The 25491-nt window shown below is 45.6% G+C and overlaps 1 protein-coding gene across 2 annotated transcripts in view; it reads right to left on the reverse strand.

Moving 5' to 3' along the window:
• The window catches only part of PEX7 (peroxisomal biogenesis factor 7), a 1557721-nt gene that overhangs the window by 658533 nt on the left and 873697 nt on the right, over positions 1–25491 (reverse strand). For both annotated transcript variants that reach the window (XR_011268107.1, XM_069607655.1), the window contains exon 7: positions 22797–22910. Coding sequence is in view for 1 of the 2 variants with exons in the window: in XM_069607655.1 (XP_069463756.1) it covers positions 22797–22910 (114 nt within the window). In the remaining variant the exon portion in view is untranslated. The remainder of the gene's footprint in view (positions 1–22796; positions 22911–25491) is intronic.

The raw sequence follows: 25491 nt of genomic DNA on the forward strand, positions 1-25491 counted from the left end.
GTTCTTGTTCATGCTGAGTTTGCCTACAACAACTCCATCCATGCATCCACTGGTACCACGCCATTCCATGCTATGTACACCCAAAATCCATGGACCCTTCCCATGGACTTAGCCCCGGACAGTATCAATCTGGCTGTTCATGCCTGCCTTCGGGACCTTTCTGATGTGCATAAAGCAGTTGGGGTTCATCTGAGGGAGGCCCAGGAAAAATCCAAAGCCTATGCTGACCGACACCGTCAGGCGGGTCCTCATTATTCCATTGGTTCAAAGGTGAGGCTGTCCACCACAAATCTCCACATTCCGGGTCGTAAGTGCCTATTGCCTCGCTTCCTGGGGCCATTTCTGGTACAGGCATTGATTAATCCTGTGGTGGTCAGGTTGGAGTTGCCTAAATCATGGAAAATACATCCTGTATTTCACGTATTATTACTCAAGCCTTGTGTGGAATCCACTAGATTGCCTGTTCGCCCTTCCCCTGTTATGGTTCAGGGCTCTGAAGAATACAAAGTCAATGCCATCCTAGACTCCAAGTTATCCAGGGGTACTGGGTTGTTTCTGGTGGACTGGAAAGGCTATGGTCCGGCAGATCGAACCTGGGAACCTGCCTCTAATATCCATGCCCCATTACTCATGTCCAGTTTCTTTGCTTCAGGTAGGGGGTGTCATCATTGGGCGACGATGCTGTCAGGAAACTGCTTCGGTCCCGACACGTGGGGAAAATCAGAACTCATATACGGGCCAGCTTTCCCCTCCCTAGTTCCCCCGCTTGTTCACACTCTCAGGTAACTGTGCCATGTAAATCCAAGTCCATCACATCCACCGTTTAGCAGTTAGATGGCGTTGGAAGTTACCATGGAAACAAGGTCCTTCCGCATTCATTCAGTCATGTGTCTTTTCACGTTAAGCCTTTTTTCACACTGTCACATGATCTATGGTTCCTACTTATCCCCTGCCCGTCCTTGAATCACTGTTTCTGAATTTGTTTTCTACGGCCATTGAAACTTTGTTTTGGGACTGTTTTCTTGGTTATCTACCCGGCTACGACCTACGGAATTTCCTTGTCTTGCTCCCTTTCTGCCTGTTTATGAAATCCTCCTTACGACCCTTGCAACGCTTTTTGACCTGCTTCGTCTGCTGATTCTGTACTCATTCTGCCTGCACGGATACTGACCCGGAACTCTCAACCATTCTTCCGTTCGCTCAACTTGTGCTCATTCACTCATTCGACCACTGCCTCCGCACTACCTTACCTGGAGAATCTCTACATCGCGTGTACCTGGACTGCCTTCAGGAATACATTAGGCGTCCTCGTGCCAGCGGTTGTTAGGAGGATCTTCTTCACGTCAACCGACTTGGGACTGCCTTCTGGGAACTTGCTAGGCGTCCTCGTGCCAGCGGGTGTTAGGAGGAGCATGTCTTCACTCCATTGGTGCAAGGACTGTGTAACAGCGGGTAGGTCTTTCCATCTTCCATTCCTCTCAAAACCATCTTCAATCTGCAGAATCCACTCTCGGACATATGGTAAGAGGTAATTGTCTTGTTTTTTTCATACTGTTCACGATACTTCTACTCTTCTTGGTTAACTAAACCCACGCATTATACTGTTATCCACTTCTTAGGATACGCCTGTTGCTTATCATCAGGACCACTGATCTTAGTACTGGAACATTATCTGCTCGTCCAAAGGTACTATTTCCTTGATACTGCCTTGTCATTTGTTCACGTGTATTCATTGGTATTAACCTTGACCTTCCTTTGCAGGTTAGCGGTATCCTGTGGCGTCCATCCATCTTTGGGTCAATGAACTCCTCATACGATTGTTTTTACATCCCTGAGAGGTACATTGGCAGAAAGAACTCGTCGGCTACACGACGGGTTCAAACTGCCAGAGCAGAACTCCAACCAGGAATACTTCAGAGTTCTGACAAGGGCCCCAATATGTCCAACAATTTATCCTGACAGCACCGGAGTGCCCCATCAACTCCCTTCTTTGGATCTTTTCCCTTTTGTGACAAGAAAGCCACCATAGATTGATCAATCACCGGGGTTACAGCCACCATATCAGGAAGGACAGGGCGAGGACATTCAGATCTTGGCTTATTTCTGTCCTCCTTTGGAAGGGGTTTCCTGATCCAATGATGCAGGAACGAGGAAACTGCCTCTGAAGGGCACCATTCCACTGATCTAGGGTGTTGGATGAGAGAGGGGTCGAAAAAGGGACCCCACTGTCATCCAACAATTGCCCTTGAGTTGCCTGGGATAACCCCACAGAGGAAACCTTCCTTTTGTGCCGCTTAGATAGGGAGTCTGAATCCTCAGAAGAATCAAAGGAGAATAAGGGAGCAGGGGTAACCCTAATTGGGGCTGAAGACTGCGCAAGACCCTCCCCAAACCTAAGCTTCAAGGTCCTAACCGGGGAAATGGGAGAAGAGGGAGAGCTCTGAATAGGGCTTAGTTACCCTTGTAAATGTTTAGACTTGGCTGTACACTTTCTGGGCGCTACAGAAGGACCCTGATCAGAATTGGGATGATAGTTGGCAATTTTGTTTATTAACCTATCAAATGCCGAGGCCAAAGTGGAATTTAGATTCAATAGGGCAGAATCCATAGAGTCCCTAATAGCTCTAGAGACAGACGGGGGAGGAACCAGGGAGGCTTGCCCCAACCCCGTCATACCCTCCTCTGCCACAGACCTGTCCGTTTTTTTAGAAGCAGGCCTAACCTGGGTGCTAGCATCAGCTAAAGGGACCCCTCCACCCCTTTGGCTGACTGCATGGGAACTATAATATAGTATAAATATGTATACAATTGCCCAATATACCCCAACAAAATGGGCACTAACTAAACAAGGGAGGAGGAAAAACAGATGCATCAGGCCAAACAATAGCCCCTTATGAGCTTTAAAACTGACCAGGTTGATCCTGGAAACCAAGCAGGTCAGGCCACAGAGACCGTAAAAATTGATGAAAACACGGTCACACTGGGCCTGAAAACACGTGTGTAATGCAAATTTATAACAGTAGCATTAGCAATGCTCAAAGCACATGTGTGAGGCGTCGAGCAGGCGACCCTTTCCTGAAAAAATATTTCCACACAGAGAAACTGAGAGCTGTCACGCTCGAGCTGCTCCCGAGCAGGTGAGCGCTCACTTAAATAAACACAGACGCCGCCGAGCAGGCCGCATAATGGGGGAAGGAAGGGAGGGCCGGCGCACACAGTGCATAAATTACCAACAATGTATCTTCACAAAAACGCTGAGCAGGTGAAATAAGATACTGCGGGGGAAGGGAGGGACAAGGAGGGGAAGGCCCAGACAGGGTGTCGCTGAGGGGAAACTCCGCCTCACAGCGAATGCTCCAGAGAACAAATACAATGCTTTCCAAACAATGTAGCAAGCGACCGCGGCCGCCAAGCAATAATGGAATAATTAAACCCCAGAGACAAAGTATCACAAAACAATTCACACAGCACAAGTATGCAGCGTGTCACAAAATAACTTATCTGAATGCGTCAGCATCAAAGAAAGAGGAGTTGCGTTTAGAGGAACCGACATTTATGGGGGTGGGCCCATCCTGATTGGTTGCAGGGGCTAGTTCTGAGCCCCATCTTGGACTGGGTTCCTGCACTATATGTGCTTATGAGTCGTGTTTTTCTGTTCTAAAGAAAAGTTATTGATTTTACAAAAGTTTTCTTTGCTGCTATGTGTCAGTAGTAAAGATTGTTTTGCATAATATGAGCCTGTTTGTCATGCCATAGAATTGGCACAGTGAACGCAACGATATCAATACAACCAATCACTGGGGTTGGATGTTAGGACCAATAGTAATGCTTTGGACACATTATAATGTGTACATGCAAGTCTCGCGGTATCTCTAACTATAGCAGATCACCGTGAGACCAGAGACACTACGTGCACCCGTCTGGGAAGAGGTAAGACTCAGGGGCATGCAATGCCAGGGCGCTTGCAAAGATATGTTAACAAGGGGAATGTTCCAATCCCACGATCATTTAGTATTAAACAGCAATCAATTCTGTAAATGCTTGTGCCCATCTGCGGGACGGCATGTCCACGCTTGATTTCACCAGTACAGTCATGCATAATCAGACCCTCACCTCAGCACGGGGAACTGGGACCCATTTTTTCTTTTAACAGTCTCTCTGCCGACGACGGGCACGTTACAGTTTATGGTCACATTGAGCCCTTACACTCTAAACTATAAACAGCCCTTATTCTAGGTTAAGCCTTGTTTGCAGAATTAAAAATAGTAAACTAGCACTGGAACATTGGGAAGTGTTTAAAGCCATGATTATTCACTTCTGTGAATGCTTGCTCCTATCTGTGGAACGGTTTTTCTACGCCTGAACTCACAATTTCATTCTCAAGCAGACCCACACTTCAGCACGGGGAACTGGGACCCAATCTTTCTCTGAATAGTTTCTCTCTAGACCATTACAATATATGGTCACATTGCTGCACTCTAACCTTAAACAGCCTGTATTCTTGATTAAGCTGTTTTTGTAAATTAAAAAATTGAAAACTCTTTTAGATTCACGCGGCAACAATGGTGAAGCACTAAGGTAGATAGCCATTGGGCCTCAAGACCGCCGAACATTTCTAAACAAAAGCCACTTACGGCGTATTGAAGTCTTGCACGCCGATACAGAATGACTTACACTGCAGTAGGGAATTCTCACCAACAGCTACAGGAAACTAGTTAGACTTGGTAGGCACTTCATATCGGTAGCCAAGGCCAGGACCGTGCCTAATTTAATCACTAATGCTCACATTTCCAATTATCGTCTGGGCTCTAAAGCCCCCACTTTTTTTTTTAACACCAACGGGCAACAGGGACGGCTGAATGGGTACTTTTACCACTGCCATGTTAAACCTTACTCACTTACTCCCACAGGTACTATCCAGTACACAAACTTGCTATTTGACCAACGCAAAAACCCATCCGGGACCATGCTTCCCTTATTCTTGGTAAGCGGTTTACCAGCTCTGCATTAATTTCGACCCTTACCAATAACCAACCCAATGCTAACACAATTCTTCTAATTTTCTTCTTTCCTTTCTACACATCAATCGCCATTGCACTACGTTAAATTCTTTTCTGTTGACATTATGTGAAATGGTCTTTGAATATTACCTCATACGTTACTGACATTGGGGCGCTTTTTCTGAAATTTATGGCACCATGGGGGCCAATACAACACTCATGACAAAATGAAACTTTTGAGCATATAACCAATATTGTGTTGTAATAATCATATATAACTGTTTTATAAAATGAACATGCATAAAAAATGAACAATAACATGTGAACACTGCGCTTTATGTACATATGTCACGGGCCACTTAACAATGTATATACATTGAAATATGCAAACCTTGGTCTCGCTCCTCACATCAACAAACAACAAAAAATATCTTAAAGGAATGGTTCGATCAAACATTTTTATTGTCCCTATGTGTCGGCCATGTGTATTCAAGCCTAAGTCGCTCGATTTTAGAAAAATTTCCTATGGACCTTACCCGAGTTTTTGTCCATTTAACGCACGCGAAAACAGGCACCAGGGCGCTGGCATTTTGTGATAATCCTCTCACATGCCCCATCGCCCTGGCTTACCTGCTTTTGCAGAACTAAATCATATCCCCCGCCTCTGAGCCTGTCATCAGCAGACGCGTACCGCCCATTTCACAACGCCAAAGCAAGTCTCGTGTCAACAATCGCTGCGCTTCAGCTAATGACGTGTCGCCATGGAAATGGCAAGACGCCTCTTTCCTCAATAAGTATAAACAGACCGTTTCACAACACACAGCAGCAGATTTTCGATTCCATTCCTCTCTCTGTGTTACTTTGAGTATTCTGTGACTCGTTTCTATGCTCTGGTCAGCTACCTTTGCCGCTTGTAGCCCGTGTGAACACCTGTACCATCGCTATCAATTATTTTAGTTTGTTTACCACACAATGGCTACAATAATGCCCTACATGTACGAGCCCGAGTATACTGAGGAGGAACTACTGGAAAGGGAAACACGCGAAAACGATGGGGCTTCGGACGGCAGTTGGCAGGACGAATCAACGGATGAAGACACTGGACCTAGTCGCATGGACAGTGTTTCCACCTGGTGCACATGCAATCAGTGCGAGCTAATGCCAACCGAGGAGAACTGCTGCTGCTGTGAAAACTCGGGATGCGTGGCCTACATTTCGGAAGGCGAGCCACGACCGCAATGCATCACCGAGCTGCCAGACTTCCGGGCAGCCTGCCTCACACGGTCCGTGTTGAGGATAATGATGGTGCTTATGCACGAACTTCGCGCAACTGTTCGTCCTCATAATCCGAGTAAGTATAATCTACTTGTGATGCCACTACTATTTCATGATCGTCTCCTATATCCAAAATTACATCTACATATCATTGTAACGCATGAAAGTCGTTCAATAGTGTGCAGTGTCTAGATAGCATTTGTCCGAGCAGAATGCCATTAGTTACAAGAATTGTCATTGACAATAAACGTTTAATCAACTTATCTTGGTCATTTAAAAACAGTTTGTGGGGAGGCCACCAAGGGGCGCAGGCAAGATGGCTGCCTGATCCGTGAGCTCCCTTGATGGCCCCAGGAAAATCGCGGAGACTGAAGAAATAACGGAACGCCCGCTGCACTAAAGCAGAAAAACCGCTGTATGAGATTGCCGTGATCCTGGAGACACCTTCCTGAAGCTTGGGGCTGCCCCTGTCGCTGAGTTCTCCATCGGAGTGTTTTCGCGCCCTCCCCTCCCCCATCGGGTCCTGAGGCATACGCGCCGCTCTGCCCTCGGCGTGAGAGAAGCGACCTACACGGCTTGGCGCCCAACCCAGCCAGCCGTCCCTCTTCCGACGCGAGTGCCCAGCGGGGGGAGTCGCGGCCAAGGCATCGGGCTGCGAGATGTGTGGAGCCCCCGGGAGCCTCTCCGGCCCCCTCTGCACCTGCACTACCGGAGCGGCTGGTGATTCCGGGCCGTCGTGGGAGCGCGCCTGGGCCCTCCCCACAGTGAAGCGCCATAGACCCGCAGCCGCCACTATCACCGGCGCCCTTCGAGGCCTGGGCTGATGCGGGAGCGCCCCCGGGGGCCCCCTCTGACCCACCGGCGGGAGCCAACAAGGCAAGGGGTGAGTGCTTAAGCCCTGCGGTGACAACTCCAGTGTGTGGGAGAAGACCCTGGTGGACCCACAGCTCACCAGGAGAATAACAGGGTGGTTTGCATAAATGCATTGGCCAATACGGTCGATTGGGGTCTCCTCAGTTCCGAGGGAACCACACACTATTTGTGGAAGTCGCCAGGGTTGGAGAAATGTCTGCTTCATTGATGTGCCTTGCTGTTTGGGTCTGGTTTGGGGGGAGAGAATCCAGGGGTGAGAAGTGGTGTGGGGGATCCTGGAGTACGTGGGGTCCCCTCGATGCTCCTCCGGTGCCGGCAAATGGCAGGTGTTGTCTTTTGGTTCATGCCACTGTTGGCAAGGTTTAAGTTTAACTGATGTATTTGAACATTCGAGGCACCCCTATGCGGGAGTCGACAGCTCAACGTCCTCTCATGGGGGTGGCGGGTCGAGGGCTCCCGAGGTTGGTGTCCGCTCCCCGGCATCCGCTCTAAGTCAAAGCAAGACACAGGTGACACCCCATGAGCGGCACGGAGGGGGGGGTGACAGCGGAGTGGGTCCCCACATGGGGATCATAATCCTGACCAAGTTCGGGAAGGGTATTCTTAACACAAAAGTTGTTCCGTATCATCTTATCTCCCGGGGTCTGGGTAGCAGCCCTGGTGGTTCGTTAACCAATCCTGATGCTTGTCGGGCAAGGAAGACGAACGCCTTACACAATGGGTAAGGGAGATGGGGTAGAAGGGAAGGGGTGGGGGAGGGATATAGGAAACAGGGACACCACACCATGGCAAGGGGACTCAATTCAATCGATGAAGTGGGGGGAACTTATTGAAACTTCACAGGGTAAAGACAGCAACGATCATGGCTGAGGGAAGGAATGGTACGCTCAACGTCAAGGGACTAAACTCACACAACAAGAGGTCTCTTACAAGTAACATGTTTCGTAAACAGAAGCTGCTGGTCCTCTTCTTGCAGGAAACACACTATAGGAGGGGGGCGGAATCGGAGATAAAGGGGAAGGATATTGGTAGGAACTTATGGGCCTCACACAAGTCTTCCAAGAAGGAGGGGGTGGGTATCCTCGTAGGTAAATCATTCCATCTCACCGATGTAGAGACAAAAAGGGGTTTTGGGGTAGATTTCTGGGGATCAAGGGCCTGTCCCAGGGCATGAGGGTTACGTTAGCCACCTTGTACGCACCAAATACGGGCCAAATCAAATTCCTCCACAAGATCCTTGAAGTCATGGATAATTGGGCGGAGGGAGCCATGATTCTGGGGGGGGGGCTTCAACCTTATTTCAGACCCACATCTCGATTGGTGGTCGGTCAGAGGGGTTGTGCCAAAAGCCCCCACCAGGGACAATCTAGCATTGAGAGACCTCTTCCGGGAATATTATTGGGTTGATGTTTGGTGGAAATGTAATCCTACCCCGGGGGGCTACACATTCTTCTCCCCTCCCCATCAAACATACACCAGAATTGACTTAATGTTGATCTCAGAGGAAGAGGGGGGGGGAGGTTGGAAACTCTATGGTCGAATCGGTGACCTGGTCGGATCATGAACTCCTTGTCATGGAGTGGCGACTACAGGACAACCCGAAAATATATAGATGGCACTGTAACGATACCCTCTTGAGAGATCAGGTCTTTAAAGAGGTCCTAAGGAAAGAGATGAAAAATTACTTCACGACAAATGACACCGGGGAAATCCCAATGGCCACCGTCTGGGAGGCGGCTAAGGCCACCTTCAGGGGCCTCCTAATTGCTGAGGGTTCGGCCAAAAATCGAGAGAGAGCACTAATAGAGTCCAAACTCTGCGACGACCTGCGGGTCCTGAGGGCCCAGCTCACGAACGGTAACATAGACCGTGAAAACCTTCTGAGTGAAATGAGGGACAAGAGGCAAGCCCTGCACGCGACTCTAATTGGGGAGGTGGTCAAAAAAATGAGATACATGAAACAGAGATACTACGAAAAGGGAGATAGGGTTGGTACCCTCTTGGCACACAGGTTGAGGGAAAACAGAGCGGGTAGGAGAATAGAGAAGATCAGAGATGACACTGGTAGTACCCAAACAAAAACAGGGCCTATAGCCGAAGCCTTCGCGAACTTCTACAAGGCACTCTATACCAAACAGGAAGGCGAGTCTTTGGATAGCATAAAAAGCTACCTGAAGGACCACCCACTCCCAAGACTCACGGATCTTGAGAGGGAAACACTGGAAAAAGAGATAACCGGGGAAGAGGTCGAAGAGGCCATTAAGAAACTGAAGGTAGGCAAAACCCCGGGGGAGATGGATACACTGCTGATTTCTACAAACAGTACCAATCAGTGTTGATACAGCCGCTCACCAAACTCTTTAACCGCATTAAATCTTCAGATACTATCCCGCCGACATTCCTGCATGCCATAATCACAGTGATCCCTAAGCCCGGTAAGGACCCAGCAGAATGTGGCTCGTATAGGCCTATCTCGCTACTAAATACGGACGCAAAGATCTTCACTAGGATCCTTGCAACCCGTTTAGAAAAATATCTTCCTCGATTGATCCACCCAGATCAAGTCGGTTTTGTGATGCATAGACAGGGGGCCGATAGCATGCGCAAAACCCTACACATACTAAGTTCAAAGGAAGTTAGGGTGAAGGGCGCTCTTCTTCTGTCCCTAGATGCAGAAAAGGCGTTTGATAGAGTAAGCTGGACCTTCATGGAAAAGGTCTTATCTCTGGGAATGGGACCCAAATGGCTAGGATGGATGAGAGCCCTTTACTCGCACCCCTCAGCAAAAATCACAGTGAATGGATGTGAATCCGAACCTATCCCACTGGAAAGGGGCACAAGACAGGGGTGTCCACTCTCCCCCCTTATATACGCCCTAGTAATGGAGCCTTGGGCCATAGCCATCAGGGGAAACAATAAAATCCAGGGTGTTAATATGGGTAAAGCCAACTGTAAAATAACTCTCTTCGCAGACGACGTCCTGCTCTATTTCTCCAACCTCTCCCAATCAGTTCCCGAGGTACTAGATAGCTTAGAACAATATGGGTCCCTCGCAGGTTACAAGATAAACCTAGATAAATTAAATCAGTGGCGTTCCCAGTGGGCCAACTTAACGATGAAGAGAAACAATATATTGAGGGCCTCCCGCTCTGTAGGCAACCTGAGGGATTCTGCCACCTGGGGATCCAAATACCTTCGGATCTGGCTGATCTTTTTACTGCAAATTACCCTCCCCTTTGGTTGGCGGTCAAGAGAGACTTGGAACGCTGGTCGAAATCTGGCCTCTCGTGGATGGCGCGCCTTAACTCCATCAAGATGGTCACCCTCCCCAAATTTTTATACCTATTTCAAATGCTGCCGACTCAGATCCCGAAGCCGTTCCTCCTAGAGATCAAGCGTATTCTCCTCCGCTACCTTTGGGCGGGAAAATCCCACAGAATTGCATACGACACCCTGATAAGGCCCAAAGACGAGGGCGGAGTTAACTTCCCTGACCTGGACACGTACTATAAAGCCTCCCAGTTGCTAGTCCTAGTAGATCACTTGACAACGGGCCCTAAGAAACAGTGGGTAGAACTGGACAATCTGCTCGTTTCCCCGGTCACGCTAGATGAATGGCTCTGGGTCCTGAAGGTTAGGATTCCAAAAAGGGTATTGAGACACCCAGTCCTAGGGGTGATATGGACTATATGGAAGGAAGGGGGCTATCTTAGGTGGCTCACAGCATGGCCTTCACCCCTCAGTTGCATATGGGCTCCCTCACTCTGGGAGGGTATCAATAAGCCACTGGCCTTCCAGCAGTGCTACGAGGCAGGTCTTTGTAGAGCCGGTCAGCTCTGGACGGATGGGGCGTTCATATCCTTGGAGGATCTGAAGGATGCCCTCGGCCTTCCCAATCTCTCCCCCTTTCGATACCTACAACTAAAGGGTGCCTTGACCGAAGGGAGATGGGGAGACACTCTCAGGAGGGAGCTAACAGATTTCGAGAAATTTATTATTACACACAAGGGGACGAAGGGGGCTATATCACGGCTCTATGACCTTTTGCTGTTCTCCATCCCGCGAGACCCCCCACCTTCCCAGACACAGTGGGAGAGGGACCTAAGCACTCCCATAATGGAGAAAAGATGGACCAAGATGTGTAGGCAGGCCAGCCGCTCCACAGCCGCCCCCCACTACCGTCACCAGGCTCTTAAACTGATCCATAGATGGCACTACACACCACAAAGAATAGCTAGAATGATAGCGGGTTATGATCCCCATTGCTGGAAATGCCACACAGAAATAGGGGACTATGTACACATGTGGTGGAAATGTCACGCGGCACAAACCTACTGGAGAGAAGTCCTCTCTTGAATAAAAGAGGTAGATGGAATGGATAGGACCCTATCCCCCTGGCTAATACTGTTCGGAATTGAAGTTGAGGGGGGTCCAAAGGTGAAACACGACCACATGCTACACGTCATGCTAGTAGCGGCCAGATGTTGTTGGGCCCAAAAGTGGAAGTCATCCCGAGCTCCGGGGGAGGGGGAATGGATTTTTAAAGTACGGGCGATTTATGATATGGAATTCTTGACCCACTTGATAGACGAATCCAAGTCCAACATCGAAGGCCTGTGGCTCCCATTCTTCGACAAATATGGGAAAACGGCCTGATAGTCTACGACGAGCCCTGGACAGTCTTTTAGATCTGGACCCTGTCTTTTCGACACCTCCGCTAGGCCCTATGGGGCCCTGTTAAAATGTGGGACATTCCTCCTTCAGCCTGGCCCTGGCGGTTTGAGCTACCCCCCACCCCAGGGGGGGCCACCTTGTACTTGTGAGTTTGAACTTCGTGAAAGGACACGCTGAACCCTGCTGATATTGCTAATTAATGTATCATGGTGTGGGAGAGGGTGGGGGTGGGAACGATGGGAGGTGGGATGAAAAGTTGTGAACATTGATCTTTTGTTTTTTCTTTTTCCAAATGATGTAGCACTGTTTTATTCATGTCACGATTATAAAAACTCAATAAAACCAAATTTAAAAAAAAAACAGTTTGTATCATTATTTTTCACAGGTGGTACCGGCTGGTGGCCTATCGTTCCTTTACATGGTGGCTTCACGGGAGGCTTGGACTCCGCGTTCGAAGAGTAATACCCGCCTGTGCCGTTCGTGCCATAAGAGAAACTTTCCCGAGTGACAGCGGTCAGTACAGGGGATTTTCCCTCGCTGTGCTGCAACCTGACCTGTACAATGTGTAAAGTTTTGTATTTTTGTGCCATCAAAAAAAGAAACAAAATAAAACACCACATATATTTTAACAATGGTTGTTTCGATTTTTTAAATGAATCAAGTGTGTCTCCATTCAGCAGTCTTCCTGTGCCTTATCTGCACGCCCCAGGCCCATCCATCCCACCCCCCTCTATCAAAGGCGGTTCGCGCCAGTGGATGCACGCTGCCATGGGGGGCTGTCAGGGGCGCGAAAAGCCAAGGTGCCAAACAGCATATACACTTCAAAAGGTATCCCACGCCAAGGGCCCATCGCTCACATGGCCTCCTCAGAATCCGTGTCTCGAGGCGTGGCTCGCCCGTGAAGCAGGCCGCCCCCATGCAATCCACATAAGTGTGTCTCCATTCAGCAGTCTTCCTGTGCCTTATCTGCACGCCCCAGGCCCATCCATCCCACCCCCTCTATCAAAGGCGGTTCGCGCCAGTGGATGCGCGCTGCCATGGGGGGCTGTCAGGGGTGCGAACGGCCAAGATGCCAAACAGCATGTACACTTCAAAAGGTATCCCATGCCAAGGGCCCATCGCTCAAATGGCCTCCTCAGACTCTGTGTGTCTGACCAGGACCCCCCCCCTCACGCTGGCCGGCCCCCGGCAAACCACATAATACCACGACATACACACGTCATTCATTCAAAAACACCCCCCCTGTTTGTAATACTTTATAAACCACTTGATATGTCTCATGAGAACATCTTTGTGCTTTGCAAGTCAACTCCTGAATGTGCTACCTGAGAACCACTGAGATCTATGCTAATCTGCTCGTCGTCGTGCTATCCCTGAACTTCTGCGACCGCTTCGAGCAAACTCGTCAGTGTGTTACCTGTGGCCATCTACCTGTTCTCCTGCAACATACTGCTCGGCTTGCTGAATCCAACTGTTTGTTGGTCAAGGTAAGGCCATGTATCCTAGTCATATTTCTCTGATTTTTAAATTTCTATCTATTTGCGAGTAGAGTACTCAATAGTGCTATGTTCATTGGTCTCATTGACATTGACTTGAGTTTCCATTGTTATGCTATCAATAGATCTATTTATTTTCATCTGTGTCAATTGTCATCGATTTGCATCCTTCGGGGGTCCAGTCTATAATTATCAGGATTAATCAGGTGAGTACAAAGGCAGCGAATATGGCAAGGGAAATGTGCACAAATTCGCACAGTGAATAACCTTGAATCAAACAACGTGCACACAAGAACCACGACTCATATATACTAAAACCCAGGAGTGCAGATAGAGTGAAACAAAAATACCAATATATGAAAAGGGATGTGGGGTAAGCATTTAGAACCTCCTTATGACTGAAAGGAAAGTCGGCAAACTCCTTACACACTATGCTATTACAGATACTGACAGTGCTAAGCCCACATAGAGGGCAAGCAAGGACAGGATCTGTGTGCTGACACTCTGGATGATACTGAATAAGGAACTTAAAAACAGTACTCACGAGAACCAGAAAGACCACTTGAATGTCAGTAAACCCACAAACCCAGTTGATCAAACAGGGACCCAGAAGGCTATAACAGCAATGGGTGGAGGATAACTAAATACCTAAGACCTAAGACAAGGAGCAAGTAGGAATTGTGATTAAAGAAATAGTGAGGAAAACAAAAGGCATTCACACAGGGACTAGTTAACAACAGCACCCCCCACCTAGATAATCAAATGGGAAATAAATGCAGAAGTGCAACGGAAAACATGGAATGGATCCCAATAGAAAGTAAGGATCAGGAGCAGGGAAAAATGATATCACAAAAGGAAACCTTTCCCACCCATCCAAGGAGAAAAGGCAGGAAGCTAAATCTAAAAAGGGAAAGACTAATGCATCACGTTTTTCAGTAGCAAAGGACAGCATCAAAGAAACAGAAAACACAGGCAAATTGGGCTGCATCAAAGGGTAAAGCACAGAGAAAGGCTGCCTGCAGACAGAGGAAAACAGAAAGGGAAATCCAGAAAGCAGAAATCAATTAAGCACATGAATCCGAAATCCAGGGCTGAGGAACAAGGAACAGGAACTAGGCACAAAAGCTAGGAACAAGGAACAAGGGACCAGTCACAACAGGAACACTGCAACGATGACCAGCGCTGGACTTAAGCAAACTGAGGCTTTTAAAGCTGCTTAACGAGCACACCCCTCAGGTGTGTCGCCTGCTGCACCTGCAGCCACAGGTGTTGCCTATCCTCCACCTAACCTTGTCCTGCAAGGGAGGAGGTGAAGCAGTGAGCCAGGCATTCTGGGAAGCATAGTCATTTGATCAAAGTAGCATGCTGGCTGCCAAAAACCTGGAATGGATCCGGAAAGGAAGTAACTTGGAAAATAAGGTTTTAGCGCTCCCAATTCATCACAGCACTGTAGCATTATGTTCGGAGGAAATGTCCAGTAGGGAATAATCCCCAAAACATGCCCCCAAGTGGCGGGAACGGGAGCGAAGGGAGCGAGTCGTGACAATAATGTAAGCATGTTTCCTTCTCGTGCAAGACAGAACATCCAAGGGAGGAGTCACATGTTCAGAGTTTAGTCACATCATTTATACATTTCTGCAATTTATGCAAATGCTAAGCCGCACATGATGAACTGGTATAGTTCCTGCGACCAAAACAAACCTTGCATTGAACATTGTATGGTTCATTTACCTTTGTATCACCTTTTTATTCATCAAGATTGTATAATAATGTCGATAATTACTTTTCAGAATTTTCAACAATGCCTGCCTGTTCGATTAGCGGTATCCCTTCGAAGACCCATGCTAAATCTGAAGGCACTACAATGCATGTATTCCCGAAAACTGTTGATCGAATAAGAGAATGGGTCAGACATTGCGGACATCCACTGGATGAGCTGGAAAGTAGAGTCCAACAAGTCTTTTAGGGGACAAGAGGGGTGATTGATACCGCATCTGCAGCCGGCACTTTTCCTCGAACATGTACACAACATCTTGGGTAACAAAGAAGAATAAACGTCGAACGGCACGAAAATTGCTCACGAACGCTATTCCCACTCTATTCGTCCACATTCCGCCACTGGTGAGTCAAGTGTCCGGATTTAGCTTTGGGCCTTGCGGTAGTGTGTAGGTAGCCGAATGGATTCATTGATATTTTAGGTGTTGTGTCCCTTGTAATACTTTCAACATTGATATGAGTGTATAGCTTTTTGAATAATGACATTTATCAATATATTCTTTTTCGATTTCATAACCCACAAACGAAATCTATATATGGGCACAGGGAACTGTGCTATACTGCGCATTTTCAATAGCATTACTCTCAAGTATTCTGTCTCCTTACATGGCAATTTTTAATATTGGCATTTCATTATCAATCAATAATTTACCTTTACAACTGCTTGACTATCCCTTGAATCTGAAACAAGAACATTCTACATCCGTGACGTGCTCGCAGTTATCAACCACTTCTAGCGCATATCAGGTAATCTTACTTGGCTATTCCGCTACAGACTTGTTTTATGCATGTCAAGTAATATTTTTATTGTATCGTGTAATTATTTTACCGAATGTTTGGTTAGTGCTTTCCAATTGATATACACCTTAGTTATCGTCCACTGGTGTTTGTTTTCAGTTATGATTAGTGTTATCCATAGTAATGCAAGTACTGTCTTTCAGGGAGATGCTGAAGCATCCACCACAATGACAACATCCCTAGATGTTCTTCAGCAGCACGAGGTATGGATACTGACAGCTCCATCGAACTAGATCATCAGAGCTGTAATACTTGTCGTTTGATTGCTCTACACAATGTTTCATTCGTGGTTAGCTATTGATATGTACCTGTGCGGTCAACCCCAAGTGTGTCTTATGTTTTCAATATTGTAATCCTTACTAATGCAAGTACTATCTTTCAGGCAGTTGATGGAGAGTCAACCCCTGCACTTGATGCAGAGCCTGACATTCAAGTAATTCCAGGTGAAGTGGAAGCGGGACCTTGCGTATACGAATCGGCGCAACAGCTTTTTTTTGGAAGTGCGCACTACATTTACAACATCCCTACATATTCTTCGGCAGCACGAGGTATGGATACTGACAGCTCCATCGAGCGTCATCATATAACGTGATTCCATTTGCTATACTTTCTTCCCTATTAACGCAAGTACTGTGTTTCAGGGAGACGACAGAACTTCCACTACAATAACAACATCCCATTTAGATGGTCCAGATGTAAAGAAATCGGAGAAATAAGTCGATGAAATCTGATCATATTTAGATATTCCTTGATTCTTTTAGACAATGCATCATTTGTGGTTATCTCTTTATATGTACCTGTGCCGTCGACCCCAAGTGTGTGTTATGTTTCTAATATTGAAAACCATACTAATGCAAGTACTGTGTTTCAGGGAGTTGCTGATGCCTCCTCTCCAATACAACCATTCATGGCAGTCCATGCGGAGCCAGAGGTATGGATAGTGACAGTTCCATCGAACTAGATCATCAGAGCTCGAATACTTGTGGTTTGATTGTTCTACAGAATGTTTAATTCGTGTTTAGCTATTGAGAAGTACCTGTGTGTTCGTCCACACGTGTGTTTTATGTTTTCAATATTGTGATACATAGTAATGAAAGTACTATGTTTCAGGGAGTCGATGGAGCGTCATTTCGTGCTGTCTATGCGGATCCAGAAAATATAGTCGTTGTAGCGCAAGAGGAAGGGAAGACGTGCGGAAACGAATCGGAGCAACAGCGTGCAGATGTTGAAGTTCGAGTCAAGAAAGTTGCAAAGAAAAAAAACAAAAATAAGGTTAGTTAAAAACAGGTCATAATTTTAGGAATTGTTTTATGTTGGGGACTATATTATGTTTTTTTCCTGTCAATTGCACTATACTTTATATTGTGTTTAAAATGAACATCCCTTTTCCAATCTGTCCTCTAGTTACTCGTGGGTGTATGAACTATACATAAACAGACAGTGAAGCAAATGAGAGATTTTGCCTGCCAGACCATTTACACTATGGAGGAACTATTAATTCAGACGCGGAGTGTTGAGACTCGGGATGCTCATGTCCAATGGCCAGACCATGAATTGAATGTGTCCAGAGAATCCAGTAAAGTTGTATTGGACCATTGCTACAATTCGACTGCACCACCAAAAGAAGATGATACTGAATGTATTGAAAATAGCTCTGAAGTAGTTGCAGATCAATTCACACAATCTAAACCAAAAAAATGCCACCCAAAAAGCTGTCGACAATGTTGTGTTCTCCCATCAATGCTGAAGTAACAGATGTTGAAATGACAGAGAATGAACCAGCAGCAGCACCCAACAACGCATCAGAACTTGATATCAGTGATATTTCTTTAGAATTTCTTGATATGTCCTCAACGGCACAGTCCAAAACAACTTTCACGCCGGATGACAGTCTAATGAAAGAGGGCAAATACATAGTATTCGACAGTTGTTTGATGGATATTAAAAGTATGCTGAAATGTGGGCATTCAGTTGGAGGGGAGGTATGTGGGGAGCCATTGATTCATGTGACTCGTCAAAAACAAGGCAGTAACGTCAAAATACATGCCGCCTGTAGATTTAATCATGCGTTCTCATGGTCTGCACAACCGATGCTGGGGAAGCGGCTTTCTTTCAGTTTGTGGGACTCCATTTCATTTCCAAAACGCAGTACTACAAATACCAACATGATTATCTGTTTCCGGCCAATAGTGATGCTTGAAAAATTGAACAATTGTCTCTAGCAAGTACATTCGAAGGGAAACGATTCAGGCTAGCCGGGGATGGACAGTGCCGCAGCCCTGGATTTTCTGCCAAGTACTGCACCTACCACTTTCAGGACATGGATAGTAAGAAAATTGTTAGTTCGGTGGTCGTGCAGGTGTCCCAATGTAAATCCTCAGTGGCCATGGAGAAACTAGGATGTATAAAATCATTGCAATATCTACATTCAAGGGGAATGCACATCGACCTCATAGCCACAGACAGACACGTTTCAATTGCCAAGACAATGAGAGAGCAGTTCCCACATATTAAACATCAATTTGACGTATAGCATCTTGCTAAATCAATCAATTAGAAAATCTCGGCGGCAGGGAAAAAAAAAGGTTTTGAAAGTATTTCACAGTAGTCCCAGTCTATCAGCAACCATCTTTGGTGGAGCTCCAAAACTTGTGAAGGGTCAGTGGAAATCCTACTTGAAAAAGGGCGGTCACTGATGCACCACTGTACCAACGTTCACCGCTGGACAGAAAACCAACATTTCCACCAATGTGAACATGGCCCTTTGTCCACAGAGGAGGCACTGAAGAAGAAGTAGTTGATTGCATCTTCACCTACACACAAAGCCATTGAGAAGATTGTTTTCGATAAAACTCTATCAAGAGATTTGAGGGGACTGACAGAATTTTGTCACACAGGAGAATTGGAGGTGTTCCACAATATGTGCCTAAAGTACAGGCCAAATCGATTGCATTTCAGCTTACAGGGCATGAAACATAGGACTCTACTAGTTGTCTTGGCCCATAACGAGAATGTGGGCCGTGAACAGTCTAGGACTACGGGAAATGTAGGGATGCCTCACTACACTACGACTTTTGGAAAAAGAACTAAGAAATGGGGGGTAAAACCAGTATATGTTAGTGTACTAGAGAAGCACAGATATGGAATTGCCACTGTGCCACTGTGCCATGTCCACCCAAAGCAGAGCTCGTTGAGAAGTTCAAATTCCAGTTTAAATAAATCATTGTAATCTGATTGTCTTTTTGAAAATAATGTTATTGTACAGTGTGCATACAAAGTATGATAACCCTAAACCCTCCATTCACCATCCTGGGTGGCAAACAACATGGGTGTCATCTTTGACTTCTCTCTCTATTCACCTCATATCGCTGACCTTGTGAATATGTGTATGTATATATTGTGCACTGTTAACCGAGGGGAGGCTTGCGTATTGCAAATAATAAAACAAATAAACAATAAATCTCACTTTCAACTCACCTCCTCGGGTACTTTATACTTTCTGTGACCTTCCCCCAAAAAGTCAATGTCTCCATAGTTATGTTTCTCTAGGGCTGCAAAGCTTGCGGACAACGAGGACAAAATTGGGGGCCTTCGAACGCGCCAAGCGAGGCGTTGCAGATGGGAGAGAAGCCAGTTCGCATTTGCACATTGAGGCCTAGTACAAACATGGAGTCGAAAATTCAAGTTCTCACAGATGGCTTTACACGGGATGTTGCAAAGTAAGAATGTATGCTCATGCAGAGTGAAGGTCAGCGGCTTTGATTTTATGCTTGCGGGCTGAAGAGGCCCACGAATCTCACTGGCAGTATAAGGTTCTATTGTTTTTTGACCTTGAGAGACAGGGACCATGCCGAAAGGACTTCATTTGAAGGAGGTGGGCAATAACATAAGAGACGATAAGGCTGAAAATTCTAAAACTAGACCGAGTTTCATGTTAGTTCAGTATATGAAAAATCGTTGGCACGAACACAGTGGGATTTACGGACTACATTACGCAGAGATACAGTGGAAATGGCAAATATAATGTAAGTAACTCTTAAAACGCTTTTATACCGGAATTAATTAATTAATTAATTAATAGCAAGTACAACATTTGTGGGATCGTCTTTCTACCGGGCACATGGGCATGCATGTGCCCATTCGACACGCATGTAGACAGTCGTTTCTCAGTGGTTCAACGGTAAAAAAAAACATTAGTTTGTGTGTTTCCCTCGATTTATTTCGTTAGTTTTCGCATTGCTTTTAGAGCCGAACATACTCCATTGCACTATCCTCACAAGCAAATAGTTTCTGCTCGCCCGTAATAAATGAAATGAATAATAGTAATAAAGATCGGCTGGTGAGACTAATTTCAATTTTTATGTTTTCTAAACAGGTACATCCTACCATATTGCCACTGCCACCTATTCCAGACCCCGGCAGACGGCTTCTTCAACCATCAACTGCAGCTTCTTGTAAACAACTGCACTACATTGACCATCCTATGGGACGATCGCCAAGAGCCATATGCCCTTACGCGGTACTAGCGGCTAGAAGCAACATATCGACCTTTACGGTGGCCCAGTGCCTAGTTGATGGAACAGCCTTGCGGTTCACCATGCGTCCAAAGTGCTTCTTTTAACGAAAACCAACACCCTGTGTACCATAAAGGAACAGCGCGTGACTCACGATAAACTTTTACGGATTTGCGGATCGAGAGAAACGAAAAAAAATTCCATTCCGATTTAATATGCCAATTGCTGAATATTCTCTAAACTTTTAATGTCAAATAAAAGTACTTTACCAAATGTACCGTATTGCTGTTTGATTTTAATGTACAGTTTCATATTCCGAATTGTGGCGCGCTGTGTTGTGAGTTGATCTGTGTTGGTTTCTGGGTTCTGTGTGAAGTCGCGTAGAGGACGACTGGGCGCGTTTGCCTATGTAAGAATGTTTTGATAATGTCAGGCTCAGGGGCGGGGGATGTGATTTAGTGCCGCAAAAACAGGTTAGCCAGGGCGATGCGGCAAGTGATAGGATTATCACAAAATGGCAGCGACCTGGTGCCTGTTTTCGCGTGCGTTTAATGGACGAAAACTCGGGTAAGGTCCATAGGAAATTTTTCTAAAATCGAGCGACTTCGGCTTGAAAACACATGGCCGACCCGTAGGGCCAATAAAACATTTTGATCGAAACATTCCTTTAACAATATGTATTATGTACATAAATAATGTGTCACGTCTTTCTACTTTCACCATCCACTTTGTACAATGTCACTTTTATCACTTCATGCAGCCTTGAGAAATATCTTAAAGGTTGAAACACGTGCCGGCACTAATGAAACCTAAGTAATTGCACAACTTTGAACTCTATGCAAGCGTTGACCAACTACAGTGTGTGTCACAGGAGTGACAACCTATATTTGAATAAGTTTACAAGCAATAAAAACAATCATTGTTACAAACACTAACTATGTGTGGAAATTAACACTCATTAGATATAAGGGATCACTTGGTCAGCGCCCAAGTACAACCTTAGGATCTCAGTCACCAAAGCCAGCATGGTTTGCAAGGAACTGTGGACGCCACTGGGGCAATAATGGAGAACATTTAATGAATGGCAGCCACAGCATTTACCAGCCCACACAGTGTCGGCTTCAGCCATTGGCCAAAAGGATGAAAGGACAGTCCAAGGATGGTCCTTCACTGTTTGGCCAAGCGTGAGGCTTTACATTTGGATAAACTTGCCGTTGATGAAAACTAATAAGCCCATGCTCATGAACCCTGCACAGCTTCAAAGGTCAAAAAGTCGTTCACATGGTTAGCCCCTTTGCTATTGGTGTTGGTAAACCTAGACCTTCCTGAAGGTTGGTTTACACACTTACCAATAAAGTGCTCCCTGGGGCCTTACCCTTTATTCAACTATCTGTCAATAAATTCCCCTTGGAGCTTGGTAACCAGTATTCAAGGCTGCGAGCCAATGCTCCCCGTAAAGAATGTTTCAAACATTGATGACCAGCCAAGGATGGGCCTATTTGTGGATTGTTCAAGTTTGTTGGTATTATTTTTTCACCATATGGATTATTGGGTTTGTGACTGGAGTACTTCTATTTTGTTGGATGGTTAGTATTTTTAGGATTTGCGTCCTCTCAATGTTGTTATTTTTGTTGGGGGATGACTTGTTTATTGTCTAGCAATTTTTTATTTGGGACTTCTATTGGGACCATCAATTCAGTTTTCTTTCTTAGTTGGCCTTCTTCTGTTCTTTCATCTCCTTTTCCCTCTGCTTTATTTTTTGATAGTCATCACTACATTTATTGTACCCATTCATTCATTTTTGTAAAGGACCTGGGTGTAAGGCCGAATAGAAGCATAATCAACATACAAACTGCTAACAACATTGAATGGCCACGAGGAGACAAGCCAGAACTAATGCAACTTTGAAGGAAAGAAACTCAAGAAAGGAAAAGAAGGCAGGAGAGATTGGGAAAGAGTGGAAGAAAAACAAAGATAAAAGCAGCAAAGTAAAAGATTTAAAGAAGGTGACTACGGAGGACTTTTGCCTCTCCGCTTTGGGGACTTGGCAGATGCACTAAAACAGACAGTTCTTTCAGAAACGCACACACTTGTAGGAATCGGGACAGTTTTAAAAATCCTGAAAATGCTTCATGAACTAAATAAGATACTTGCAACTGTTTTGAAAAGACACTCTACAGACAAAATGCACAATGCTACTCAGCACATTGAATGCTCCAACACCAACTGTCAACAGCACCGACCGTCCTAAACAATTTCTGGAAGCTTCCAATGCAAACATAACACCACCCAGACGCCTACTACTTAAATATATATGGGCGCACGCACAGGTACATAGATTTCAATTAAATACACCGAGAAAGAAATAAACACAAAATAATGTGACTTACTTTAACTCTTCTGACAGCATAGGTGTGGCCACTTAGGTCGAAGACGGGCTTCCGTACAGTCCTCAGGTCCCAACCTCTCACACTGCAATCAACTGCCCCGGTAACGAGCAATTTCTAAAAGGTCAAACAGGTTTATTAGTGTGCAGCTGTGTTTTTTTCGGACAAACTTGTTTAAGTGGGAATGAAGTACATGATGGTGCCAACACAACCCCCCCCTTCAAGTAGCACAATGACTTAATTTCAGAAAGCTCTTCTTAGGCCCCTAATAGCTGCCACCATCAACTGTCTGGAACTGCCACAGGAATATTGACGTTGCAGCTAGTAAGACGTGAAAAGCAGGTTTGAATAAGGTCTACTACAATAAGACCGACCTAAACATAATTGGGGAAAGGGTTACAAAAAAAAGGGCAGTGGGTGGGAGGGGATGAAGAAGCGTACAGTGAGGGGGAAACTTATGTAAAGGAAAAAAGGACTTGCAAGAAACGACAACCGACCACATTCACCTAAACAAACTCTAAGAGCTTTAAGAAAAGGAAGTTGTTAAAGGAATATCCATAAGACGAGGGCCGTAACAGTTCAGCAGGGGAGCGCTAGCGGATGCATGCCAAGATGGCTGCCTTTCTGATATGCTCTGTGAGCAGCGGCAGCACATCATAATAGAAACCATGTAAAAACCATGTACCCTTTACATTTGGACAATTTTGAAAAAAAGGCTATAGAGGAGCTACAGGGCCAAATGGAGCATTTGAGCAGAAGCTGTTTTCCCGTCGCCTGCAATTTCTTGAGTATTGTGCCCGGGTATTGTTGGGAGCGGTGATCCCAGCAAATCCCTACCGACCGACTTGTGTGTGACTAAGTGGGTCTCAAGAGTAGTCAAATTCTTAAGACACCTAACTGCTTGATGCAGGATGCGTTTTGGGAAAGCTGGCGTGCATCCAAAAATGCTGTGTTTTTGTTTATGTGCGTGACATATCCCTGGGAGGATACTGGGTAGGGGAAACTAGAAAAAACCTACATAAAGGCATGAATATCCACAGGCAAAGCATCAAAAGACCTATGAAGGACAGTCCCGTAGGTTAGCATTTTTTGGAATCAAATCATACTCTGGACGATCTAAACATCACTGTGCTCACAGACAATTTTAGAACAGACAAAGGAAGGACGAACTTTGATTTAAAATGTGTGCAGATTTAAAAAAAAGTTTGTCAGGTGGTTTGAACAAACATCTTGGTTTCATGAGTCAATATTCCAACTAACCTTTCAAATCATACAGCTGCAGAGGCCACAACATGCAACTCTGACTCTTTCTAGCAATTTCTCCAAGGCCCTTCATTGGCATCTGACTTGTTGCCCCAACTGCACTGGCCTCTCTTATGCAATGTTCCATTGTCCAACTCACTGTAACCCAGCCCAATGAGCTCTTAAAATAAACCACCCTACAAGTTATCGGGATACCTGGAAGTGCCCCTATCCCATGTCATACTCTTCCTTTTCCTCAATGGGTGCAGAGAAACACTATCTTGGCAAGGCAGCTGAGCCCAGTCTTTCCACATCATCCTTCCACAGTCAAAGGGCTAACATATGACTGATGGGGCCTCATCTGTACTGGCCTTCTAGAGGCACAATCCCGATATGTAGATGATTGCGGCATCACAGATATCGCAGAGGATCAGCCTGTCAAATGACAGCCTCGGTCCCTCGTTCCCAACCTGACCAGCCTCTGGGAGGCAATCCCCGGAAATGCAACCAATTGCCTGGTTGGCCTTTGTCTAGCATGTGACTAACTGTCCCTCATATGCCTAGTTTAAATGACGATACAGTGACCTTGTCACTGACCTACCAGCCTTCAGCGGGATTGCACCCACTATGACAAACACTAGCCCATCCCTTCATGCCTTCCTGAGAAAAGCATAACTACACCTTTCCCTCTACTGCCACATGTGAGGGGTCAGAAATGATAGGTGGACCCAAATTTATATTTTCAACATCAGACATTTTATTAACTTAAAAGGTTTGGATAAAGGCCTTTCTGCCTCTACCCTAAAGGAAGTTTCCCTGTCTAGGAAACGAAAGCTAAAGATCAGTTTGTATCTTGTCGTCAAAATTATGTAAACAGTCCTTGTGTCCAAACTATATCTGACCGTCACACTTAAACTACCAAAGTTGCAAGGTAAACGTTTTGAATTTTACTTAATAAAAAGTGTATAGAAAACACGTATGAAAGTTCAACAAGTCATCCTTGAATGCAGGAGGGCATCCGCTCCCCTGGATTATTTCAGGTAGGATAACCACAATGTCTTTCTTAATGTCTGGGTTTGAAAAGTAGCTGAAATGTCTCTTTCATAACAAACTTTCTTAAGGATGGCAAACATTTCTTTTTCCAAACAATGATTCCTCCGAAATAGTAGAAATGTATTTTCCTACAACACTGTTTGGAAGACAGCAAAATAAGTCTCTTTAACGTTAAATGATGGAAACATTTCTATTTTTCACAACTGCTTCACAAATGACAGGGTGGCAAAAGGTTTTTTTTACACTACTGTTCTATGACTCTTTTCTTGGTACACTCCCCTGCCAGGAATTCTTCAACTGACTGTTTAGATCTCGTGGTATGCTCTCCTGCCATGTATCCTTCACTGTGTCTTTCTCTTTCAAAGGCTTTAGGAATTAACTAGTATACTCTGTGAGGAATCTG

This window comes from Ambystoma mexicanum, chromosome 4q (assembly GCF_040938575.1).
Source record: "Ambystoma mexicanum isolate Mex_15411 chromosome 4q, UKY_AmexF1_1, whole genome shotgun sequence".
NCBI classification, from domain to species: domain Eukaryota; kingdom Metazoa; phylum Chordata; class Amphibia; order Caudata; family Ambystomatidae; genus Ambystoma; species Ambystoma mexicanum.